General features: G+C 48.9%; 1 protein-coding gene across 1 annotated transcript; it reads right to left on the bottom strand.

Moving 5' to 3' along the window:
- Window positions 1-1790: 1790 nt before the first annotated feature.
- Window positions 1791-21751, bottom strand: LOC121586761 (protein tyrosine phosphatase type IVA 3). The gene is made up of 5 exons (XM_041903725.2): window positions 21454-21751; window positions 20511-20603; window positions 9782-9912; window positions 3610-3684; window positions 1791-3298 (listed from the first exon to the last, which is right to left on the bottom strand). Exons 1-5 carry the CDS (start codon window positions 21556-21558, stop codon window positions 3181-3183), a joined length of 522 nt encoding a protein of 173 aa, XP_041759659.1. The 5' UTR covers window positions 21559-21751; the 3' UTR covers window positions 1791-3180.
- Window positions 21752-21969: the final 218 nt, after the last annotated feature.

Here is a 21969-nt window from a genome sequence, read left to right as displayed (position 1 = left end):
TTTTTGCAAAACATTTCACTTCGGTGTGCGCTACTGAACATTACCCAGGTGGCCCGGTATGATGACCTGTAGATTTGGTAATCTACAGTCGTGGTCAGAAGTTTTCAGAATGACACAAGTATTGGTCTTCACAAAGTTTGCTGCTTCAGTGTTTTTAGATCTTTTTGTCAGATGTTACTATGGTATACTGAAGTATAATTACAAGCATTCCATAAGTGTCAAAGGCTTTTATTGACAATTACATTAAGTTTATGCAAAGAGTCAATATTTGCAGTGTTGACCCTTCTTTTTCAAGACCTCTGCAATCCGCCCTGGCATGCTGTCAATTAACTTCTGGGCCACATCCTGACTGATGGCAGCCCATTCTTGCATAATCAATGCTTGGAGTTTGTCAGAATTTGTGGGTTTTGTGTTTGTCCACCCGCCTCTTGAGGATTGACCACAAGTTCTCAATGGGATTAAGGTCTGGGGAGTTTCCTGGCCATGGACCCAAAATGTCAATGTTTTGTTCCCCGAGCCACTTAATCACTTTTGCCTTCTGGCAAGGTGCTCCATCATGCTGGAAAAGGGCATTGTTCGTCACCAAACTGTTTTTGGATGGTTGGGAGAAGTTGCTCTCGGAGGATGTGTTGGTACCATTCTTTATTCATGGCTGTGTTTTTAGGCAAAATTGTGAGTGAGCCCACTCCCTTGGCTGAGAAGCAACCCCACACATGAATGGTCTCAGGATGCTTTACTGTTGGCATGACACAGGACTGATGGTAGCGCTCACCTTGTCTTCTCCGGACAAGCTTTTTTCCGGATACCCCAAACAATCTGAAAGGGGATTCATCAGAGAAAATGACTTTACCCCAGTCCTCAGCAGTCCAATCCCTGTACCCTTTGCAGAATATCAGTCTGTCCCTGATGTTTTTCCTGGAGAGAAGTGGCTTCCTCGCTGCCCTTCTTGACACCAGGCCATCCTCCAAAGGTCTTCGCCTCACTGTGCATGCAGATGCACTCACACCTGCCTGCTGCCATTCCTGAGCAAGCTCTGCACTGGTGGTGCCCCGATCCCGCAGCTGAATCAACTTTAGGAGACAGTCCTGGCGCATGCTGGACTTTCTTGGGCGCCCTGAAGCCATCTTCACAACAATTGAATCTCTCTCAAAGTTCTTGATGATCTGATAAATGGTTGATTTAGGTGCAATCTTACTAGCAGCAATGATGACGGTACGTGTTTCCTTGCAGGTAACCATGGTTAACAGAGGAAGAACAATGATTTCAAGCACCACCCTCCTTTTAAAGCTTCCAGTCTGTTATTCTAACTCAATCAGCATGACAGAGTGATCTCCAGCCTTGTCCTCATCAACACTCTCACCTGTGTTAATAAGAGAATCACTGACATGTCAGCTGGTCCTTTTGTGGCAGGGCTGAAATGCAGTGGACATTTTTGGGGGGGATTAAGTTTCATTTTCATGGCAAAGAGGGATTTTGCAATTCATCTGATCACTCTTCATAACATTCTGGAGTATATGCAAATTTCCATCATAAAAACTGAGGCAGCAGACTTTTTGAAAATTAATATATGTCATTCTCAAAACTTTTGACCAAGACTGTACTATGCAGAAATCGCTCAGCCATTAACCGGTTGTAGTTACTCATTGCGTCCAGCAGGTGGCATCATTTCTTCAAGAGTAATTAAAGTAGTGAGTCAATCAAAACAAAGTGGATGACTGCTACCACGCTCTTACATAATCCAATGTCACACACTACTCCCACTCAGCTCTTACACCAGACAGCACCAGGAATGAGACATGATGACAAACATACTTTATTTCTATACAGCTGAAGGTGGTTTCTTCAAAAGGCAGACAGAAGAAGGCGACTTCAATGTGGAGAACAGAGACAAGGCTGTGTGTGTCTGGTGAGGTGTAAACTGACTACACCCTGTACAAGAGTTGACCTGATATATCAGAGAAACTGGGCTAGTGACTAGAAAACAACGCAGAACGTCCATTCATTCTGGTAGGCCTAACCAACTATGCCGATGGGGGCGGGTGGGATAAACCAAATCAAAAGTGCTTCGACAGGCCATGGTGACCCTTGAATTCAGCAACAGCTTTTTACTCCATGTGAATAGACTCAGCAAACAGCTGCCGTGTAACAAAGAGTTTGGTGCAGAGAGCGAAAGAAAGGGACATGTATTCAGTACAGGATATGACCATAGAGCCACCCAGTGCTCCACTCACAGTCTATGTCCCTTAGGTAGTTTCCCTTCGGTACAGATCTAGGATCAGCTTCCCCTCCCCAAATCTTAACCTTAACCATTAGTGGGGGAAATGCTAAACTGACCCAAGATCAGAGTCCAGGGGCAATTTGACCCTACTTCCTCCCATACACCCATTAGCCCTGTGAGCCAGTGTAAGTGCATAACAGTCCTACCTAGCCTAACATCAGTTACAAAGTGGAGATCCAGTACAAATAAACCTGTAGGTTATCATCCAAGTGCACCCCACCCTATTCCTATAACCATCCCAACCCCTCTGTTCTCATCTGCAAGCCCACTGAATATTCAAGCTAGAAGGGGGCATTATGACAAAAATATATTACAGTAAACATTCAGGTCATTGGAACAAGGAGTGAACAGACAACAGCCCAGTCCCCACTGTAGGCAGGGAGAGAAAGGGTAACCAGGCACACTAAAAAAATCCCATGATTCACATTGTTTTTATATTCATACGGCTACAGCTGGCTGTCTTTCAGACCATGAGTTGAAGCGCTACCACCGTTTGGTAGCAAGGGGCGTTGGAGGTACAATTACCAACTCAACTACAAGTCAAGTCATTTCGCAGCGAGGCACCACCCAATGGTTATGATGGAGTTCAATGTGGCGAGAGTCAACGTCCTATGCCACATCCACTCCAAGCTACCTCCACCTTGTCTTGGATAAAAAGTCAGATTCAAGGAGGGCTGGATCCATCGACCCCCTCAGTAAGCGCTGTCTTTAGGCACCAGGGAGACGTATCACACCCTTCCCTTGGTGGAGCTGCTCAGCTCAGTTCATGATTTATAAATCTCAAAGTTCAGTCAAAGTGCATCGGCTGTGGACTCGTCCGTCGTCGTCGGTATCCATTCGGGTCAGATCGGTCGGTGGCAGGCAGTTGATTGGCTGAGGTGGAGGAGGAGGGGAATGGGGGGTCACATGATGCAGCACTTGTTCTTGAAGATGTGTGGGTCTTTGTAGCGAAGTCTCTGTTTGGGTCGGTACTTCTCCAGGTAGGTCAGCTGCTTGCTGTTGATCGCCCCTCGACGCTTCCTGGAAAACAAAAAACACATTGATATTCAAGAACAAGTAGCTACAGTGAGAGATCTGAACTCAACAGACCTCATCTGAAAAGGTTAATATCCTCTCTAATAATAGGGCCACTTATTCATACAAAACACATACATAACACTCATTTAATCAGAGTAAGAAAACGTGTGTCTGACAGCCATGACAATGAACGTAATATTACTCAAGAGCAACAAGTTTCATAACATGACCACAGTAGATGATGATCAAGAGAGCTTGGCAGAATAAAGAAGAGAAGAACAGAGCGATGGAAGGAGGGATGGAAGGATACTCACTGTCTGATGAACTGGATGGCGTCCTCATATTTCATACCACTCTCGATCAGTGCCAACGCCACCAGCACCGGGGCTCTGCCAAGACAGAACACCCACAGCAGCCCAGTCAGAAACAACCACTAGCTACATCACACTACACTAACTGATATAGAAAGATTACTTTCTTTCTTAGATTACTTTCCAGATGGGATGCAAAGGGTCCCAAAGCTTCATTCAGCCTCCCCGGCACAATAAAAATAATAATAAAAGAAAATGGTCTATTGAAACCAAATTATCTTAGGCAGGGTGCAATAGAGGGGGTATAGATAGGGGGCTCAGGCCATCTATACAATGGTAGGGGACACACTGTGCTATACCTTCCTGTACAGAACAGAATAACCTGTGGATGGATAGGACAGTGACTTCTCCTGAATATGTGGGCCAGAGTATGGCTGGTTAGTGTTGCCCTTTACTGAAACAGTGAGAGCTTGGGACGTGGAGGGTGAAGTTGCCCCTAGATGCTGATCTGGGATCAGTTTAGCATTTCCACCACTAATGGTTAAGGTTAGGATTGGGGGAGGGGAAGCTAGTTTTAGACTGTACCCAGATGAAAACTTCACCCCAGAGTGTTTGGGACATAGAAAGGCAAAGTGTTTGAGACAATCCCAATGTGCATGTAGTTGGCTGTGTGTATACACTCTCCCATTCACAACCTTCGCAACCTTCTCAAGCCTCACGAGGCACAGAGAGAGCCATGTGCTCTCAGCAGACAACCTTCCATTTCCAGTAACTGGTTAAAAAAGCTTAATCTCAACACTGCTTCCTAATAGGGTGAAGGGGGCTCGTTCCACCATAAACTCTAACCCTAACCCTTTTTTAATGAGGGGATAAAGATGTGTACGTCTCCACAAAAACATGGCAATTCTCAGAATAACCAGGACAAGAATATTCTGTGAACGTTTCAAAACAAATCAATCACGGGCCATCAAGGTTTTTACTGTTAGAGACACACAAATCCAAAACACTTAACCTAAACTTAAGCCTGCAACCCCCTTTTAGTGAGCCTCCGCTCAGACAAAAATTGTGCAAGTGCTGAAAGAGTCTTTCCCATCTGAAACATATGAAAATAAATAAGTTGGGCCAAGAAAACATTGGCACCCTTTCAAAAGCTGAGGCTAGCTCCTTGGGGAGAAGGGAGACGTGCGTCAGAGATGGGGTTATACTGCCCCCAAACCAGACCTCCAGGGCTATACTGCCCCCAAACCAGACCGCCAGGGTTATACTGCCCCCAAACCAGACCTCCAGGGCTATACTGCCCCCAAACCAGACCTCCAGGGTCTAACTGCCCCCAAACCAGACCTCCAGGGCTATACTGCCCCCAAACCAGACCTCCAGGGCTATACTGCCCCCAAACCAGACCTCCAGGGTTATACTGCCCCCAAACCAGACCTCCAGGGCTATACTGCCCCCAAACCAGACCTCCAGGGCTATACTGCCCCCAAACCAGACCTCCAGGGTTATACTGCCCCCAAACCAGACCTCCAGGGCTATACTGCCCCCAAACCAGACCTCCAGGGCTATACTGCCCCAAACCAGACCTCCAGGGCTATACTGCCCCCAAACCAGACTACTGCCCCCAAACCAGACCTCCAGGGTTATACTGCCCCCAAACCAGACCTCCAGGGCTATACTGCCCCCAAACCAGACCTCCAGGGCTATACTGCCCCCAAACCAGACCTCCAGGGTTATACTGCCCCCAAACCAGACCTCCAGGGTTATACTGCCCCCAAACCAGACCTCCAGGGCTATACTGCCCCCAAACCAGACCTCCAGGGTTATACTGCCCCCCAAACCAGACCTCAGGGGCTTCTGCCCCAAACCAGACCCTCCAGGGCTATACTGCCCCCAAACCAGACCTCCAGGGCTATACTGCCTCCAAACCAGACCTCCAGGGCTATACTGCCCCAAACCAGACCGCCAGGGCTATACTGCCCCCAAACCAGACCTCCAGGGCTATACTGCCCCCAAACCAGACCTCCAGGGCTATACTGCCCCCAAACCAGACCTCCAGGGTTATACTGCCCCCCAAACCAGACCTCCAGGGCTATACTGCCCCCAAACCAGACCTCCAGGGCTATACTGCCCCCAAACCACCGCCATTACTGCCCCCAAACCAGACCTCCAGGGCTATACTGCCCCCAAACCAGACCTCCAGGGCTATACTGCCCCCAAACCAGACCGCCAGGGTTATACTGCCCCCAAACCAGACCTCCAGGGCTATACTGCCCACAAACCAGACCTCCAGGGCTATACTGCCCCCAAACCAGACCTCCAGGGCTATACTGCCCCCAAACCAGACCTCCAGGGCTATACTGCCCACAAACCAGACCGCCAGGGTTATACTGCCCCCAAACCAGACCTCCAGGGCTATACTGCCCCCAAACCAGACCGCCAGGGTTATACTGCCCCCAAACCAGACCTCCAGGGCTATACTGCCCACAAACCAGACCTCCAGGGCTATACTGCCCACAAACCAGACCGCCAGGGTTATACTGCCCACAAACCAGACCGCCAGGGCTATACTGCCCCCAAACCAGACCTCCAGGGTTATACTGCCCCCAAACCAGACCTCCAGGGTTATACTGCCCCCAAACCAGACCTCCAGGGTTATACTGCCCCCAAACCAGACCTCCAGGGTTATACTGCCCCCAAACCAGACCTCCAGGGTTATACTGCCCCCAAACCAGACCTCCAGGGCTATACTGCCCCCAAACCAGACCTCCAGGGTTCTACTGCCCCCAAACCAGACCTCCAGGGTTATACTGCCCCCAAACCAGACCTCCAGGGCTATACTGCCCCCAAACCAGACCGTCAGGGTTCTACTGCCCCCAAACCAGACCGTCAGGGTTCTACTGCCCCCAAACCAGACCTCCAGGGTTCTACTGCCCCCAAACCAGACCGCCAGGGTTCTACTGCCCCCAAACCAGACCTCCAGGGCTATACTTCCCCAAAACCAGACCGCCAGGGTTATACTGCCCCCAAACCAGACCTCCAGGGTTATACTGCCCCCAAACCAGACCTCCAGGGCTATACTGCCCCCAAACCAGACCGTCAGGGTTCTACTGCCCCCAAACCAGACCGTCAGGGTTCTACTGCCCCCAAACCAGACCTCCAGGGTTCTACTGCCCCCAAACCAGACCGCCAGGGTTCTACTGCCCCCAAACCAGACCTCCAGGGCTATACTTCCCCAAAACCAGACCGCCAGGGTTATACTGCCCCCAAACCAGACCTCCAGGGTTATACTGCCCCCAAACCAGACCTCCAGGGTTATACTGCCCCCAAACCAGACCGCCAGGGTTATACTGCCCCCAAACCAGACCTCCAGGGCTATACTGCCCCCAAACCAGACCTCCAGGGCTATACTGCCCCCAAACCAGACCTCCAGGGCTATACTGCCCCCAAACCAGACCTCCAGGGTTATACTGCCCCCAAACCAGACCTCCAGGGTTATACTGCCCCCAAACCAGACCTCCAGGGCTATACTGCCCACAAACCAGACCTCCAGGGCTATACTGCCCCCAAACCAGACCTCCAGGGTTATACTGCCCCCAAACCAGACCTCCAGGGTTATACTGCCCCCAAACCAGACCTCCAGGGTTATACTGCCCCCAAACCAGACCTCCAGGGTTATACTGCCCCCAAACCAGACCTCCAGGGCTATACTGCCCCCAAACCAGACCGCCAGGGTTATACTGCCCCCAAACCAGACCGCAAGGATTATACGGACCCTTCCCTCCACGTCACTCAGTTTATGACTCTACCCCTACTACAGTCTGTTGGGCTGTTTGGGTATGTGTACGTGTGTGTGTGTGTGTACACGTGTACATATAATAAGAATAGCAGCAGCCACACAGTGTGTGTTTACACAAAGACTGATCAGTATAATACTGTCCTATTGTTCAAAAACATGTCCCAGTTGGGAGGGACACTTACTGTCCTATTGTTCAAAAACATGTCCCAGTTGGGAGGGACACTTACTGTCCTATTGTTCAAAAACATGTCCCAGTTGGGAGGGACACTTACTGTCCTATTGTTCAAAAACATGTCCCAGTTGGGAGGGACACTTACTGTCCTATTGTTCAAAAACATGTCCCAGTTGGGAGGGACACTTACTGTCCTATGGTTCAAAAACATGTCCCAGTTGGGAGGGACACTTACTGTCCTATTGTTCAAAAACATGTCCCAGTTGGGAGGGACACTTACTGTCCTATGGTTCAAAAACATGTCCCAGTTGGGAGGGACACTTACTGTCCTATTGTTCAAAAACATGTCCCAGTTGGGAGGGACACTTACTGTCCTATTGTTCAAAAACATGTCCCAGTTGGGAGGGACACTTACTGTCCTATTGTTCAAAAAAATGTCCCAGTTGGGAGGGACACTTACTGTCCTATTGTTCAAAAACATGTCCCAGTTGGGAGGGACACTTACTGTCCTATTGTTCAAAAACATGTCCCAGTTGGGAGGGACACTTACTGTCCTATTGTTCAAAAACATGTCCCAGTTGGGAGGGACATTTACTGTCCTATTGTTCAAAAACATGTCCCAGTTGGGAGGGACACTTACTGTCCTATTGTTCAAAAACATGTCCCAGTTGGGAGGGACACCAACTTCCCAGTTGGGCGGTTGCTAGCTAGAATGGATCCACCCCTCTGTCTGCAGCCGGGATAGGCTCACTTTCCCTCCCGTCTTTTTGAAGCTGTGAAGGGAGAAAGTGAGCCTATCCCTGCTGCAGACAGAGGGGTGGATCCAGGGTCATCTCTAGTTACCATTTACTCAGAGTTGGACTGTTTGGCTAGGGCCTGATATAAACACTAGATGGAACGGGATGGAACAGCAGATTCAATTATAGGGTATTGGCCCCCACTCCGCTCCAACTGGGCCGGGCCTGATCCCAGCTAAAAGGTCACGGAAAGAGCCCAGCGTACGTATAGTGAAGAGGGGACCGTAAAAACAAATGCCTCCTTCCTGTTTCGTCTTCAGACTTCACCCCCCGGTGCCTCTAAAAATACTGTGGGATTACTGCCTTACTGCGGCACGGGGGAACCAAGGGGACTTTTGGTATTGACTTTGGCCCAGTGCTAGCTTAGCTAGCTATCCCTCAGAGAGAGGGGGAGACAGGGAGGGGGTCTGAGTCTACAGACACAGGTCTAGAGAAGAGGTTCAGTTTGCTGGGGTGGGCACCTCACCGTTAGCCCGGTCCCAGATCTGTTTGTGATTTCTTGCCAACTCCTTTGGTCATTGTTACACCAGCACACACAGATCTGGGACCAGGCTCCCTCACTGTGGCTGTGTAGAGGGAGAGTGGGTACGGGGAAAACTCACGCTGAAGAGCTGAGTGAGGAGGATACTCGCCGCCATTATCTGTCTTATCCAGAAGGCCTCTCTCCTTTCCCTGGAGATTAACAAAGGAGGAGACAAATGCTGTGTCCCAAATGGCACCCTATTCCCTATATAGTGTACAGGGAATAGGGTGCCATTTGGGACACAACCAGAGGTGCCTATTCTATCCTTGAACCTGGAGAGGTGTCGGTACAGTGAGAATGAGCCCCCCTTAACCCAGGTTTAACCAACTGACTGTCAGATCATCTTGATTAGCACTGTACAAAGCTCAGTGACAGTCAACACAACCTCTTTGAAACCTGTTCCCCGTGATACCTTGATAACCTTAATCAAAAAGGTCTCCTTGATCTGATTATAGCCAATGATTTGCATGACGACTCAAACACTGTTGTCCATTCACTACAGAGTATCCTACTAGTCCCCTTCAGAGTATCCTACTGGTCCCCTTCAGAGTATCCTACTGGTCCCCTTCAGAGTATCCTACTGGTCCCCTTCAAAGTATCCTACTGGTCCCCTTCAAAGTATCCTACTGGTCCCCTTCAGAGTATCCTACTGTTCCCCTTCAGAGTATCCTACTGGTCCCCTTCAGAGTATCCTACTGGTCCCCTTCAGAGTATCCTACTGGTCCCCTAATACAGAGTATCAATAATATATGCCATTTAGCAGATGCATTTATCCAAAGTGACTTACAGTCATGCGTGCATTCATTTTATATACGGGTGGTCCCAGGAATCAAACCCACTATCCTGGCGTTGCAAGTGCCATGCTCTACCAACTGAGCTGGTCCCCTCACCTGCCCAGTCCAGCCACACAGTGCACGGCTACGCAGCAGCCCGGATCCTCTAGGAAACGGGACCTTAGCAGACTCAGCCAGTCCTCCACCACCTTAGAGGGAGGAGGAGCGCCGTCGTCAAACTGCCAGTCCTGGGGAGAGAGAGAGAGTTAGACTGAGGCCTTAAGATTCAGACACACCAGTAGTGTTTTCTGGCTGAGAGTAGAACTTAGAACCTCTGAACATAATTAGCGCACCGATTTTACATATAGAATCTTGTGAAAAATGTTGGCAGTCAGACGTCTACAGCGGTTGGTCCCTAAAACACAGCGCGCTGAACGATCGGCAGACTAATGCTAGATCTACAGTCGGTGCGATGTGTGCGAGCATTAATGACACGATGCTTCTGGGAAATGGTATGGTTTGGAATCTTATACACATCACTTTGGAATGTTGTGTTGACTGTACTGGAAGTGTTCATTATCTAAGCTTCACATACAAATAAAGTTGTTTCAAATGAAAGTTCAGGCGACCACAGTGGTGGAAACATTGGTTTGCATGCCACTGCACTGCCAAGCACACTAGTATACGGTATACCGGGGTATTTGGGATGGTTTTTCAATACCATCGAAACTATTTCTTTGAAGTTTTTCAATACATTTTAACATTTGTAGCTATTTGTTTAGTAAATACCTGCAGTCAACTTGTGCAATGCGTTCGGAGATAAAGCAGATTGGGTTCTTATTTCACCGGTCACATTATTTTACATTATGATGCTTACTTAGTGTCCCAGCACAGTTGAGCCAGTCAAGTGTTTGTTTGTAAATAGCACAACAGGAGAAAGCTGAAGCAGGCTAGTCCAGCTGTGTTTTGACAGAGGTCGCGTTTTATATTGAAAGTTAACAGTGTTGTTTTGCTTCAACAGAGTGATCAGGGATGTGCAACTATAGTTTTCGTCACAGAAAATAGATTATTGCAACACGTTTGGCTGAAAATAGATTCATTTTCATCAGATGACAACAGAAGTGCAACGCTATTTGGCTGGCAGCCACAAGTAAATGAGCTTTCAATGAAAAAGCAAAAACTATGCATGGCCATCATAGTTTAGGCCTATCATAGAAAGAATGTAGCCAGCTACATTTCCTAATGTTTTGCTTAGAGTTCATCTTGCATTTTACCTGAGGAAAGTAGGCTGCCTAGTGGCTACACGGAGAAGAAACTTACACAGTCAGAGTGCTGTCTGCAGATAGAATGCCCGTTCGTGAATTCTCATCTGAGTTCAGAAGTGCAACTGAAGCACAGTCTGATTCCGAGCAGAAATTACAGTAAGAAGCATTTTAGATCTGCATTTACAAAACACAGCAAGATAAACTACTTATACACAGTGTCTTCGGAAAGTATTCAGACCCATTGACTTTTTCCACATTTTGTTACGTTACAGCCTTATTCTAAAATGGATTAAAATAGATTTTTCCCCTCATCAATATTCACACAATACCCCATAATGACAAAGCAAAAACTGGTTTTTAGAAAATGTTGCAAAAAATAAGAACTGAAATAACATATTTACACAAGTATTCAAACCCTTTACTCAGTACTTTGTTTAAGCACCTTTGGCAGTGATTACAGCTTCAGCTTGGGTATGACGTTACATGCTTGGCACACCTGTATTTTGGGAGTTTCTCCCATTCTTCTCTGCAGATCCTCTCAAGCTCTGTCAGGTTGGATGGGTAGCATAGCTGCACAGCTATTTTCAGGTCTCTCCAGAGATGTTCGATCTGGTTCTGGCTGGGCCACTCAAGGACATTGAAACTTGTCCCGAAGCCACTCCAGTGTTGTCTTGGCTGTGTGCTTAGGGTCGTTGAACTGTAGGATGGTGTAGGTTCGCACCAGTCTGAGGTCCTGAGCGCTCTGGAGAAGGTTTTCATCAAGGATCTTTCTGTACTTTGCTCCGTTCATCTTTTCCTCGATCCTGACTAGTCTGCCAGTCCCTGCCTCTGTAAACCATCCCCGCAGCATGATGCTGCCACCATGCTTCACTGTAGGGATGGTGCCAGGTTTCCTCCAGACATGATGCTGCCACCACGCTTCACTGTAGGGATGGTGCCAGGTTTCCTCCAGACATGATGCTGCCACCACGCTTCACTGTAGGGATGGTGCCAGGTTTCCTCCAGACATTATGCTTTTTTCCCCTTCTTTTTTTTTTTGCTTGGCATTCAGGCCAAAGCGTTCAATCTTGGTTTCATCAGACCGGAGAATCTGGTTTCTTATGGTCTGAGAGTCTTTAGGTGGCTTTTGGCAAACTCCAAGCGTGCATCATGTGCCTTTTACTGAGGAGTGGCTTCCGTCTGGCCACTCTACCATAAAGGCCTGATTGGTGGAGTGCTGCAGAGACGGTTGTCCTTCTGGAAGGTTCTCCCATCGCCACAGAGGAACTCTGGAGCTCTGTCAAAGTGACCATCGGGTTCTTGGTCACCTCCCTGACCAAGGCCCTTATCCCCCAATTGCTCAGTTTGGCCGGGCGGCCAGCTCTAGGAAGAGTCTTGGGGATTCCAAACTTCTTCCATTTAAGAATAATGGAGGCCACTGTGTTCTTGGGGACCATCAATGCTGCAGAAATTTTTTGGTACCCTTCTCCAGATCTGTGCCTCGACACAATCCTGTCTCGGAGCTCTACGGACAATTCCTACGACCTCATGACTTTTTTTTGCTCTGACATGCAATGTCAACTGTGGGACCTTATATAGACAGGTGTGTGCCTTTCCAAATCATGTCCAATCAATTGAATTTACCACAGGTGGACTCCAATCAAGTTGTAGAAACATCTCAAGAATGATCATTTGAAACAGGATGCACCCAAGCTCAATTTTGAGTCTCATAACAAAAGGTCTGAATACTTACGGAAATAAAAAAAAAAAGTCTAAAAAACTGTTTTTGTTTTGTCATTATACGGTATTTTGTGTAGATTGATGAGGAAACATTTTTATTTAATACATTTTAGAATAAGGCTGTAACGTAACAAAAAGTGGAAAAAGTCTAGGGGTCTGAATACTTTCCGAAGGCACTGTATAAAAGTATGTGGACACTCCTTCAAAATAGTGGATTTGGCTATTTCAGCCACACCCATTGCTGACAGGTGTATAAAATCGAGCACACAGCCATGCAATCTCCATAGACAAACATTGGCAGTAGAATGGCCTTGCTGAAGAGCTCAGTGACTTTCAACGTGGCACGGTCATAGGATGCCACCATTCCAACAGGTCAGTTCGTCAAATTTCTGCCCTGCTAGCGTTGCCCCGGTCAACTGTAAGTGCTGGTATTGTGAAGTTGAAACGTCTAGGAGCAACAACAGCTCAGCTGCGAAGTGGTAGCCCAAACAAGCTCACAGAAAGTGACCGCCAAATGCTGAAGCGCGTAAAACTCGTCTGGAACTCGGTAGTGAGTGTTGCAACTGAGGACAAACTGCCTCTGGAAGCAACGTCAGCACAATAAATGTTTGTCGGGAGCTTCATGAAATGGGTTTCCATGGCCGAGCAGCCGCACACAAGCCTAAGATCACCATGCACAATGCCAAGCGTCAGCTGGAGTGGTGTAAAGCTCGCCGCCATTGGATTCTGGAGCAGTGGAAACGGGTTCTCTGGAGTGATGAATCAAGCTTGGCGGATGCCAGGAGAACGCTACCTGCCCCAATACATAGTGCCAACTGTAAAGTTTGGTGGACGAGGAGTAATGGTCTGGGGCTGTTTTTCATGGTTCGGGCTAGGCCCTTTAGTTCCAGTGAAGGGAAATCTTAACGCTACAGCATACAATGACATTCTAGACGATTCTGTGCTTCCAACTTTGTGACAACAGTTTGGGGAAGGCCCTTTCCTGTCTCAGCATGACAATGCCCCTGTGCACAAAGTGAGGTCCATATAGAAATAGTTTGTCAAGTTCGGTGTGGAAGAACTTGACTGGCATGCACAGAGCCCTGACCTCAACCCCATTGAATGCCTTTGGGATGAATTGGAATGCTGACTGCAAGCCAGGCGTAATCGCCCAACATCAGTGCCCGACCTCACTAATGCTATTGTGGTTGAATGGAAGCAAGTCCACGCAGCAATGTTCCAACATCTAGTGGAAAGCCTTCCCAGAAGAGTGGAGGCTGTTATAGCAGCAAAGGGGGGACCAACTCCATTTTAATGCCCATGATTATGGAATGAGTATCAGCCACAGTGGTCTGGACTCAGGGCCTGTTGATCTAAAGTCACAGTATCAGCCACAGTAGTCTGGACCCAGGGCCTGTTGATCTAGTCACAGTATCAGCCACAGTAGTCTGGACCCAGAGCCTGTTGATCTAAAGTCACAGTATCAGCCACAGTAGTCTGGACCCAGGGGCCTGTTCTTTTAGTCACAGTATCAGCCACAGTAGTCTGGACCCAGGGCCTGTTGATCTATTCACAGTATCAGCCACAGTAGTCTGGACCCAGGGCCTGTTGATCTACAGTTACAGTATCAGCCACAGTAGTCTGGACCCAGGGCCTGTTGATCTAAAGTCACAGTATCAGCCACAGTAGTCTGGACCCAGGGCCTGTTGTTTTAGTCACAGTATCAGCCACAGTAGTCTGGACCCAGGGCCTGTTGATCTAAAGTCACAGTATCAGCCACAGTAGTCTGGACCCAGGGCCTGATGATCTACAGTCACAGTATCAGCCACAGTAGTCTGGACCCAGGGCCTGTTGATCTACAGTCACAGTATCAGCCACAGTAGTCTGGACCAAGGGCCTGTTGATCTCCAGTCACAGTATCAGCCACAGTAGTCTGGACCCAGGGCCTGTTGATCTCCAGTCACAGTATCAGCCACAGTAGTCTGGACCCAGGGCCTGTTGATCTACAGTCACAGTATCAGCCACAGTAGTCTGGACCCAGGGCCTGTTGATCTAGTCACAGTATCAGCCACAGTAGTCTGGACCAAGGGCCTGTTGATCTACAGTCACAGTATCAGCCACAGTAGTCTGGACCCAGGGCCTGTTGATCTACAGTCAAAGTAACAGCCACAGTAGTCTGGACCCAGGGCCTGTTGATCTAAAGTCACAGTATCAGCCACAGTAGTCTGGACCCAGGGCCTGTTGATCTAGTCACAGTATCAGCCATAGTAGTCTGGACCAAGGGCCTGTTGATCTACAGTCACAGTATCAGCCACAGTAGTCTGGACCCAGGGCCTGTTGATCTACAGTCACAGTATCAGCCACAGTAGTCTGGACCCAGGGCCTGTTGATCTAGTCACAGTATCAGCCACAGTAGTCTGGACCAAGGGCCTGTTGATCTACAGTCACAGTATCAGCCACAGTAGTCTGGACACAGGGCCTGTTGATCTAGTCACAGTATCAGCCACAGTAGTCTGGACCCAGGGCCTGTTGATCTAGTCACAGTATCAGCCACAGTAGTCTGGACCAAGGGCCTGTTGATCTACAGTCACAGTATCAGCCACAGTAGTCTGGCCCCAGGGCCTGTTGATCTACAGTCACAGTATCAGCCACAGTAGTCTGGACACAGGGCCTGTTGATCTAGTCACAGTATCAGCCACAGTAGTCTGGACCCAGGGCCTGTTGATCTACAGTCACAGTATCAGCCACAGTAGTCTGGACACAGGGCCTGTTGATCTAGTCACAGTATCAGCCACAGTAGTCTAGACCCAGGGCCTGTTGATCTACAGTCACAGTATCAGCCACAGTAGTCTGGACACAGGGCCTGTTGATCTAGTCACAGTATCAGCCACAGTAGTCTGGACACAGGGCCTGTTGATCTAGTCACAGTATCAGCCACAGTAGTCTGGACACAGGGCCTGTTGATCTAGTCACAGTATCAGCCACAGTAGTCTGGACCCAGGGCCTGTTGATCTACAGTCACAGTATCAGCCACAGTAGTCTGGACACAGGGCCTGTTGATCTAGTCACAGTATCAGCCACAGTAGTCTGGACACAGGGCCTGTTGATCTAGTCACAGTATCAGCCACAGTAGTCTGGATCCAGGGCCTGTTGATCTCCAGTCACAGTATCAGCCACAGTAGTCTGGACACAGGGCCTGTTGATCTCCAGTCACAGTATCAGCCACAGTAGTCTGGACACAGGGCCTGTTGATCTAGTCACAGTATCAGCCACAGTAGTCTGGATCCAGGGCCTGTTGATCTAGTCACAGTATCAGCCACAGTAGTCTGGACCCAGGGCCTGTTGATCTACAGTCACAGTATCAGCCACAGTAGTCTGGACACAGGGCCTGTTGATCTAGTCACAGTATCAGCCACAGTAGTCTGGACCCAGGGCCTGTTGATCTAGTCACAGTATCAGCCACAGTAGTCTGGACCCAGGGCCTGTTGTTTTAGTCACAGTATCAGCCACAGTAGTCTGGACCCAGGGCCTGTTGATCTAGTCACAGTATCAGCCACAGTAGTCTGGACCCAGGGCCTGTTGATCTAGTCACAGTATCAGCCACAGTAGTCTGGACCCAGGGCCTGTTGATCTAGTCACAGTATCAGCCACAGTAGTCTGGACCCAGGGCCTGTTGTTTTAGTCACAGTATCAGCCACAGTAGTCTGGACCCAGGGCCTGTTGATCTAGTCACAGTATCAGCCACAGTAGTCTGGACCCAGGGCCTGTTGATCTAGTCACAGTATCAGCCACAGTAGTCTGGACCCAGGGCCTGTTGATCTAGTCACAGTATCAGCCACAGTAGTCTGGACCCAGGGCCTGTTGTTTTAGTCACAGTATCAGCCACAGTAGTCTGGACCCAGGGCCTGTTGATCTAGTCACAGTATCAGCCACAGTAGTCTGGACCCAGGGCCTGTTGATCTACAGTCACAGTATCAGCCACAGTAGTCTGGACCCAGGGCCTGTTGATCTACAGTCACAGTATCAGCCACAGTAGTCTGGACCCAGGGCCTGTTGATCTCCAGTCACAGTATCAGCCACAGTAGTCTGGACCCAGGGCCTGTTGATCTACAGTCACAGTATCAGCCACAGTAGTCTGGACCCAGGGCCTGTTGATCTACAGTCACAGTATCAGCCACAGTAGTCTGGACCCAGGGCCTGTTGATCTACAGTCACAGTATCAGCCACAGTAGTCTGGACCCAGGGCCTGTTGATCTACAGTCACAGTATCAGCCACAGTAGTCTGGACCCAGGGCCTGTTGATCTACAGTCACAGTATCAGCCACAGTAGTCTGGACCCAGGGCCTGTTGATCTACAGTCACAGTATCAGCCACAGTAGTCTGGACCCAGGGCCTGTTGATCTACAGTCACACAGTATCTCCAGGGAGGGAGGGACAAACCTGGCTGGCTGTCTGGGGAGCTTTTATAATGCACCACTGACTCATTCCTCTTAACAATAGTCCCACATAGCTACAACAAATACACAATGCAACCACAAACAGAGACACATGCAGGCTAGCATTACATACACACATACAGTCACACACACACACACAGGTATAAGAACAAAACAGTGTGAGACACAAACACACCATTTGGCATCAGCAGGTGTCTATCATTTCTAGTAAACAGTGTGGAATTACCACAGTAACACCTCCTAAGAGAGTAGGGAGTTGGCCTTTGATTAGGAAGCAGAGACCGAGAGCCTCTTACCCCCACTGGACTCCACAAAGCCCACACACATACACATAATCCCTAGCAGGCAGCTGGGGTGGCAGCCACCACCAAAACAGGGGTTAGGTTATTTCATTTACCTTGGGCCATGTCTTACTGTTTTCCTAGGCTTTCTAGCATCAGCTCATGAAGGCTAAATATTTGCAGTGTGGTACATAAATATAAATAAATAAATAAATATGCCATTTAGCAGACGCTTTTATCCAAAGCGACTTACAGTCATGCGTGCATACATTTTTTTTATGTATGGGTGGTCCCGGGGATCGAACCCACTACCTTGGCATTACAAGCGCCGTGCTCTACCAGCTGAGCTACAGAGGACCACATCATGTACATCATGTAAACTGCTGCATGATGCTGGCTGAGGTAATGTGGGCTCAACAGGGCAGGAACAACAGGAGTACTGGCCTACTTCGGAAACGAGGTATGGTCACACACACGCTCACCTCGGATGCTGGCAAACACACTCACACACACAGCCCCAGGGTTCCGTTCCGGTCAAAGTGACCTCGGAATGCTTTTTAGAATGTCATAGACACAAGATGACCTGCTCCAATACCATGCCATCAACACACTGTTCACATTAACTATCCAATGAGACCCTAGCTTTGAAATCCTGTAGCCAAGGCAACTCACAGTGGATACATTGAATAAACATACAATTCACTATAATCAATTCCTAGTTAACAGTGATATGCCAATGGAGTTTAGACTTCAACTGAAAAGCGCCACATCCCCTGTTTCTTACATATTATAACAGTTAATCAATAGTTGAAGCAGCCTTTAAAGAATAACAGCCATCCTCCCAGGTCTCCCACCATGTGAGTGGAGTTCTAGGCAACACACCCTGCATGCCAGACAGGTAGAGCTATGATAACAGAATACAGCTCTATCCATCAGGCCAGACAGGTCGAGCTATGATAACAGAATACAGCTCTATCCATCAGGCCAGACAGGTAGAGCTATGATAACAGAATACAGCTCTATCCATCAGGCCAGACAGGTCGAGCTATGATAACAGAATACAGCTCTATCCATCAGGCCAGACAGGTCGAGCTATGATAACAGAATACAGCTCTATCCATCAGGCCAGACAGGTAGAGCTATGATAACAGAATACAGCTTTATCCATCAGGCCAGACAGGTCGAGCTATGATAACAGAATACAGCTCTATCCATCAGGCCAGACAGGTCGAGCTATGATAACAGAATACAGCTCTATCCATCAGGCCAGACAGGTCGAGCTATGATAACAGAATACAGCTCTATCCATCAGGCCAGACAGGTAGAGCTATGATAACAGAATACAGCTCTATCCATCTGTCTGGCCCTAGCTTCATTGTTGTTGTCGATATTTTGGGAACTGGACAGCTGATTGCTTGATCGAGTACAAGCCCTTTAACTAGATACTAACTGTAAGTCGCTCTGGATAAAAGCGTCTGCTAAATGACTAAGAATGTAAAATGTAAATCTCTCCAGATTTCCCCAATATCCCTATGGAGATAAAGGAGAGGGTGGGAGGTAGCAGAGGTGTCATTCCCATAGGGGGCACAGTGCCCCCTCAGATCTGTCCTGTTTAGAATTTGGTTATTTCTCTGTAATACTACTAGCCACCTAGCAATTGTATGAAGTTGGCTTTAGCTAGCCCAGATTGGGAACCAATCTCCCAACCTCATAACTACCAAGAAGCCATTTCAGGCTATCAATCAAGTTATAGTAGCTAGCTTGTCTAACCATCTTAGCTGGCAAATTCCTTTCAATCTTTGACCTAGATTTTAACAGAGAAGCATATTTTGTTTCTTAAACAAAATAACCACCAGTCAGGAGGATACAGACAACTCAAGAGGTATGCTTAGGTATGCAGAAAAAAATTACCTAGAATTAAGCGTAATGATTATGGCTCTAGATTGCGCAGATTTATGTTTATTGTCATGAATCTTGCCGTGGAGGCAGAACTGGGCGATTTCCGTTAGATGGACCAGCTGCAAAGTCAAGACTGGCTATATCGTAAAAATTAATGACAACAAAAATGTGCTTTTTAAAATCTTAATTTAAGGTTAGGGTTAGGCTTTAGGGTTAGCAGTGTGGTTAAGGTTAGGTTTAGAATCAGATTGTATGACTTTGTGGCTGTGCCAGCTAGTGACCACTCTGTAGAGCTGCAGGAATAAGCGGTTTCAGGTGTTTGAAAAATTCTAAATTCTCCACCTTCAGGACAGGGGCCTAGCCCTTCTCCGGACCACCCCCCAGCCATCCTCACGTACTTTGTGCCCCCTCAGATTGTTGGGGTGCATGTCGCCCCCGAGAGAAAGGCTACTCCCTCCCAGTCACTCACTTCTGGATGCTGGCACGCTATTGGCAATTGCCATGATCCTCAATGTTTTCCAGCGCTCTGGCAGAAAGCTAAGTATGGCCTTCACATAAACAGCAATCCAGGGTCTTGTGTTTACGTAACCTCGTCCCCAGGCAATTGCGCACATAAGCCTGGGATATCAACGATTAAAGGTTGGCCTTAGTGGGAGTGACCATAGAATTCTATGGGGGTGACCTACTGAGTAAAGTATTTGTCATCATTGTGTGTTGTGGGAGATGAAGTCAATGCCTTTCTGCATTGGCTAACGAAGGCCAAGTTGACACGTTGGTCAACCAGACTCTTCACGCATTTGGGTAGAAGTGTCTGGCAACAAGATTAGTGCTTACGTAACGAGAGAGCGAGAGAAAAAAAACGAGAGATGTGGAGGCTGTGCGGAATAACCAGGCTCTGCAGCTGCCATGGCAACGGCGGAACGTTGACGTATGGGTAATCAGGAACTGTGTGTCTTCGAGTTCAGATACAGATGTTGGCTGTTATCAGGATGTTGGGGGTATATCAGTATTTATTCATGTATGTGTGCGTGTGTGTGTTTACGTGCATATAAGGACCGGGCGTGCTCCAGGGATTTGCCCCCATCCCCGACTGAACACAGAGCAGTTTGTTTGATAACACTTTGCCCCCTCCTTCCCTCCCCCGTCGTGTCCTTCTGGGAATCAGTAAGGGAAGTCCTGTTTGAGACACTCCCCTTCTCTTCACGGGGAAATGTGAGGGACATGTGACACTGTGGTCTGTACTCACCACCACGGTGATGCCGTCCTTCTCCAGTGGAGCCTTGTCATAGGTCACCTCACACACTCTAACCACCGTCGTGGCTCCGTACTTCTTAAGGTCCTACGGGGGGGATAGGTTAAAAGTAACTCACACTGTGTGTGTGTGGGGGGGGGCTTGGAGCAGTGTCGAGAAAATGTGATAGTGCAACCAAAGCCGAGAGAGAGAGACGGGGGGAGAGAGAGAGACTGGGAGAGAGAGAGAGAGAGAGAGACGGGGAGAGACAGACGGGGAGAGAGAGAGACAGACGGGGAGAGAGAGAGCGAGAGAGAGAGAGACGGGGAAAGAGAGAGAGAGACAGACGGGGAGAGAGAGAGAGACAGACGGGGAGAGAGAGAGAGAGCGAGAGAGACGGGGAGAGAGAGACGGGGAGAGAGAGAGACAGACTGGGAGAGAGAGAGAGAGAGCGCATGAGAGAGAGAGAGAGACGGGGAGAGAGAGAGAGACAGACTGGGAGAGAGAGAGAGAGAGAGAGAGCGCGAGAGAGAGAGAGACGGGGAGAGAGAGAGAGACGGGGAGAGAGAGAGAGAGACGGGGAGAGAGAGAGAGAGACGGGGAGAGAGAGAGAGAGACGGGGAGAGAGAGAGAGACGGGGAGAGAGAGAGACGGGGAGAGAGAGAGAGACGGGGAGAGAGAGAGAGCGAGAGAGACGGGGAGAGAGAGAGAGAGCGAGAGAGAGACGGGGAGAGAGAGACAGGGAGAGCGAGAGAGACGGGGAGAGAGAGAGAGAGCGAGAGAGAGAGCGAGAGACGGGGAGAGAGAGAGACGGGGAGAGAGAGACAGGGAGAGAGAGAGAGACGGGGAGAGAGAGAGACGGGGAGAGAGAGAGAACAAATAGGAGGGAGGATGAGAGTGAAAGAGAGAAAGGAGAGAAAAGAACGAGGGAGAAAGAGAGGGATAGAGCGGTCCTCACCTCGATGAAGCTGTTGAGGGTGGAGTTGGTGGGGTTGTGCGTGATGAGCAGCCGCATGTTCTTGTAGCACACCTCGGCCGGCGCCGGACGGTTCATACGGGCCATGTTGACAACCGTTACCCAGCTGGGGGGGCGAATGCAACACGGACAGGGACGCACAGGGGACACAAACTGGTGGACCACGGTCGCCACGGTAGCTGGTGGGCTAAACTCCTCCGAAAACTCCTCTTCAACCCTGCAGACGTTATCAGTTCTTACCCTCCTTTGAAAAGATCCGTCCTCGGGTTGGTCGATCCTCTGGGGTCACTATGGTTGGTTTAGATGAGGAAGAGCGTAGCCGCGGTCTTGGGGCTTTCACTGAAGAGTAGTGGAATAGTTAGTCCAATCACCCCATTAGAGTTCCTGAGAGAGGGTCTTAAGGTGAGAGATCTAGGGGGGTGGAGAGTCCTGGGAGGCAGGGAGCCCTTCAGTGCAGGGTAGTAGGTAGAGAAGGCAAAGCAGTGGGCATCCTCCCCT

Source organism: Coregonus clupeaformis, chromosome 17 (assembly GCF_020615455.1).
Source record: "Coregonus clupeaformis isolate EN_2021a chromosome 17, ASM2061545v1, whole genome shotgun sequence".
Taxonomy (NCBI): domain Eukaryota; kingdom Metazoa; phylum Chordata; class Actinopteri; order Salmoniformes; family Salmonidae; genus Coregonus; species Coregonus clupeaformis.
The sequence above is the reverse complement of the archived record's forward strand: the minus strand, read 5'-3'. Positions and strand labels throughout refer to the sequence as shown.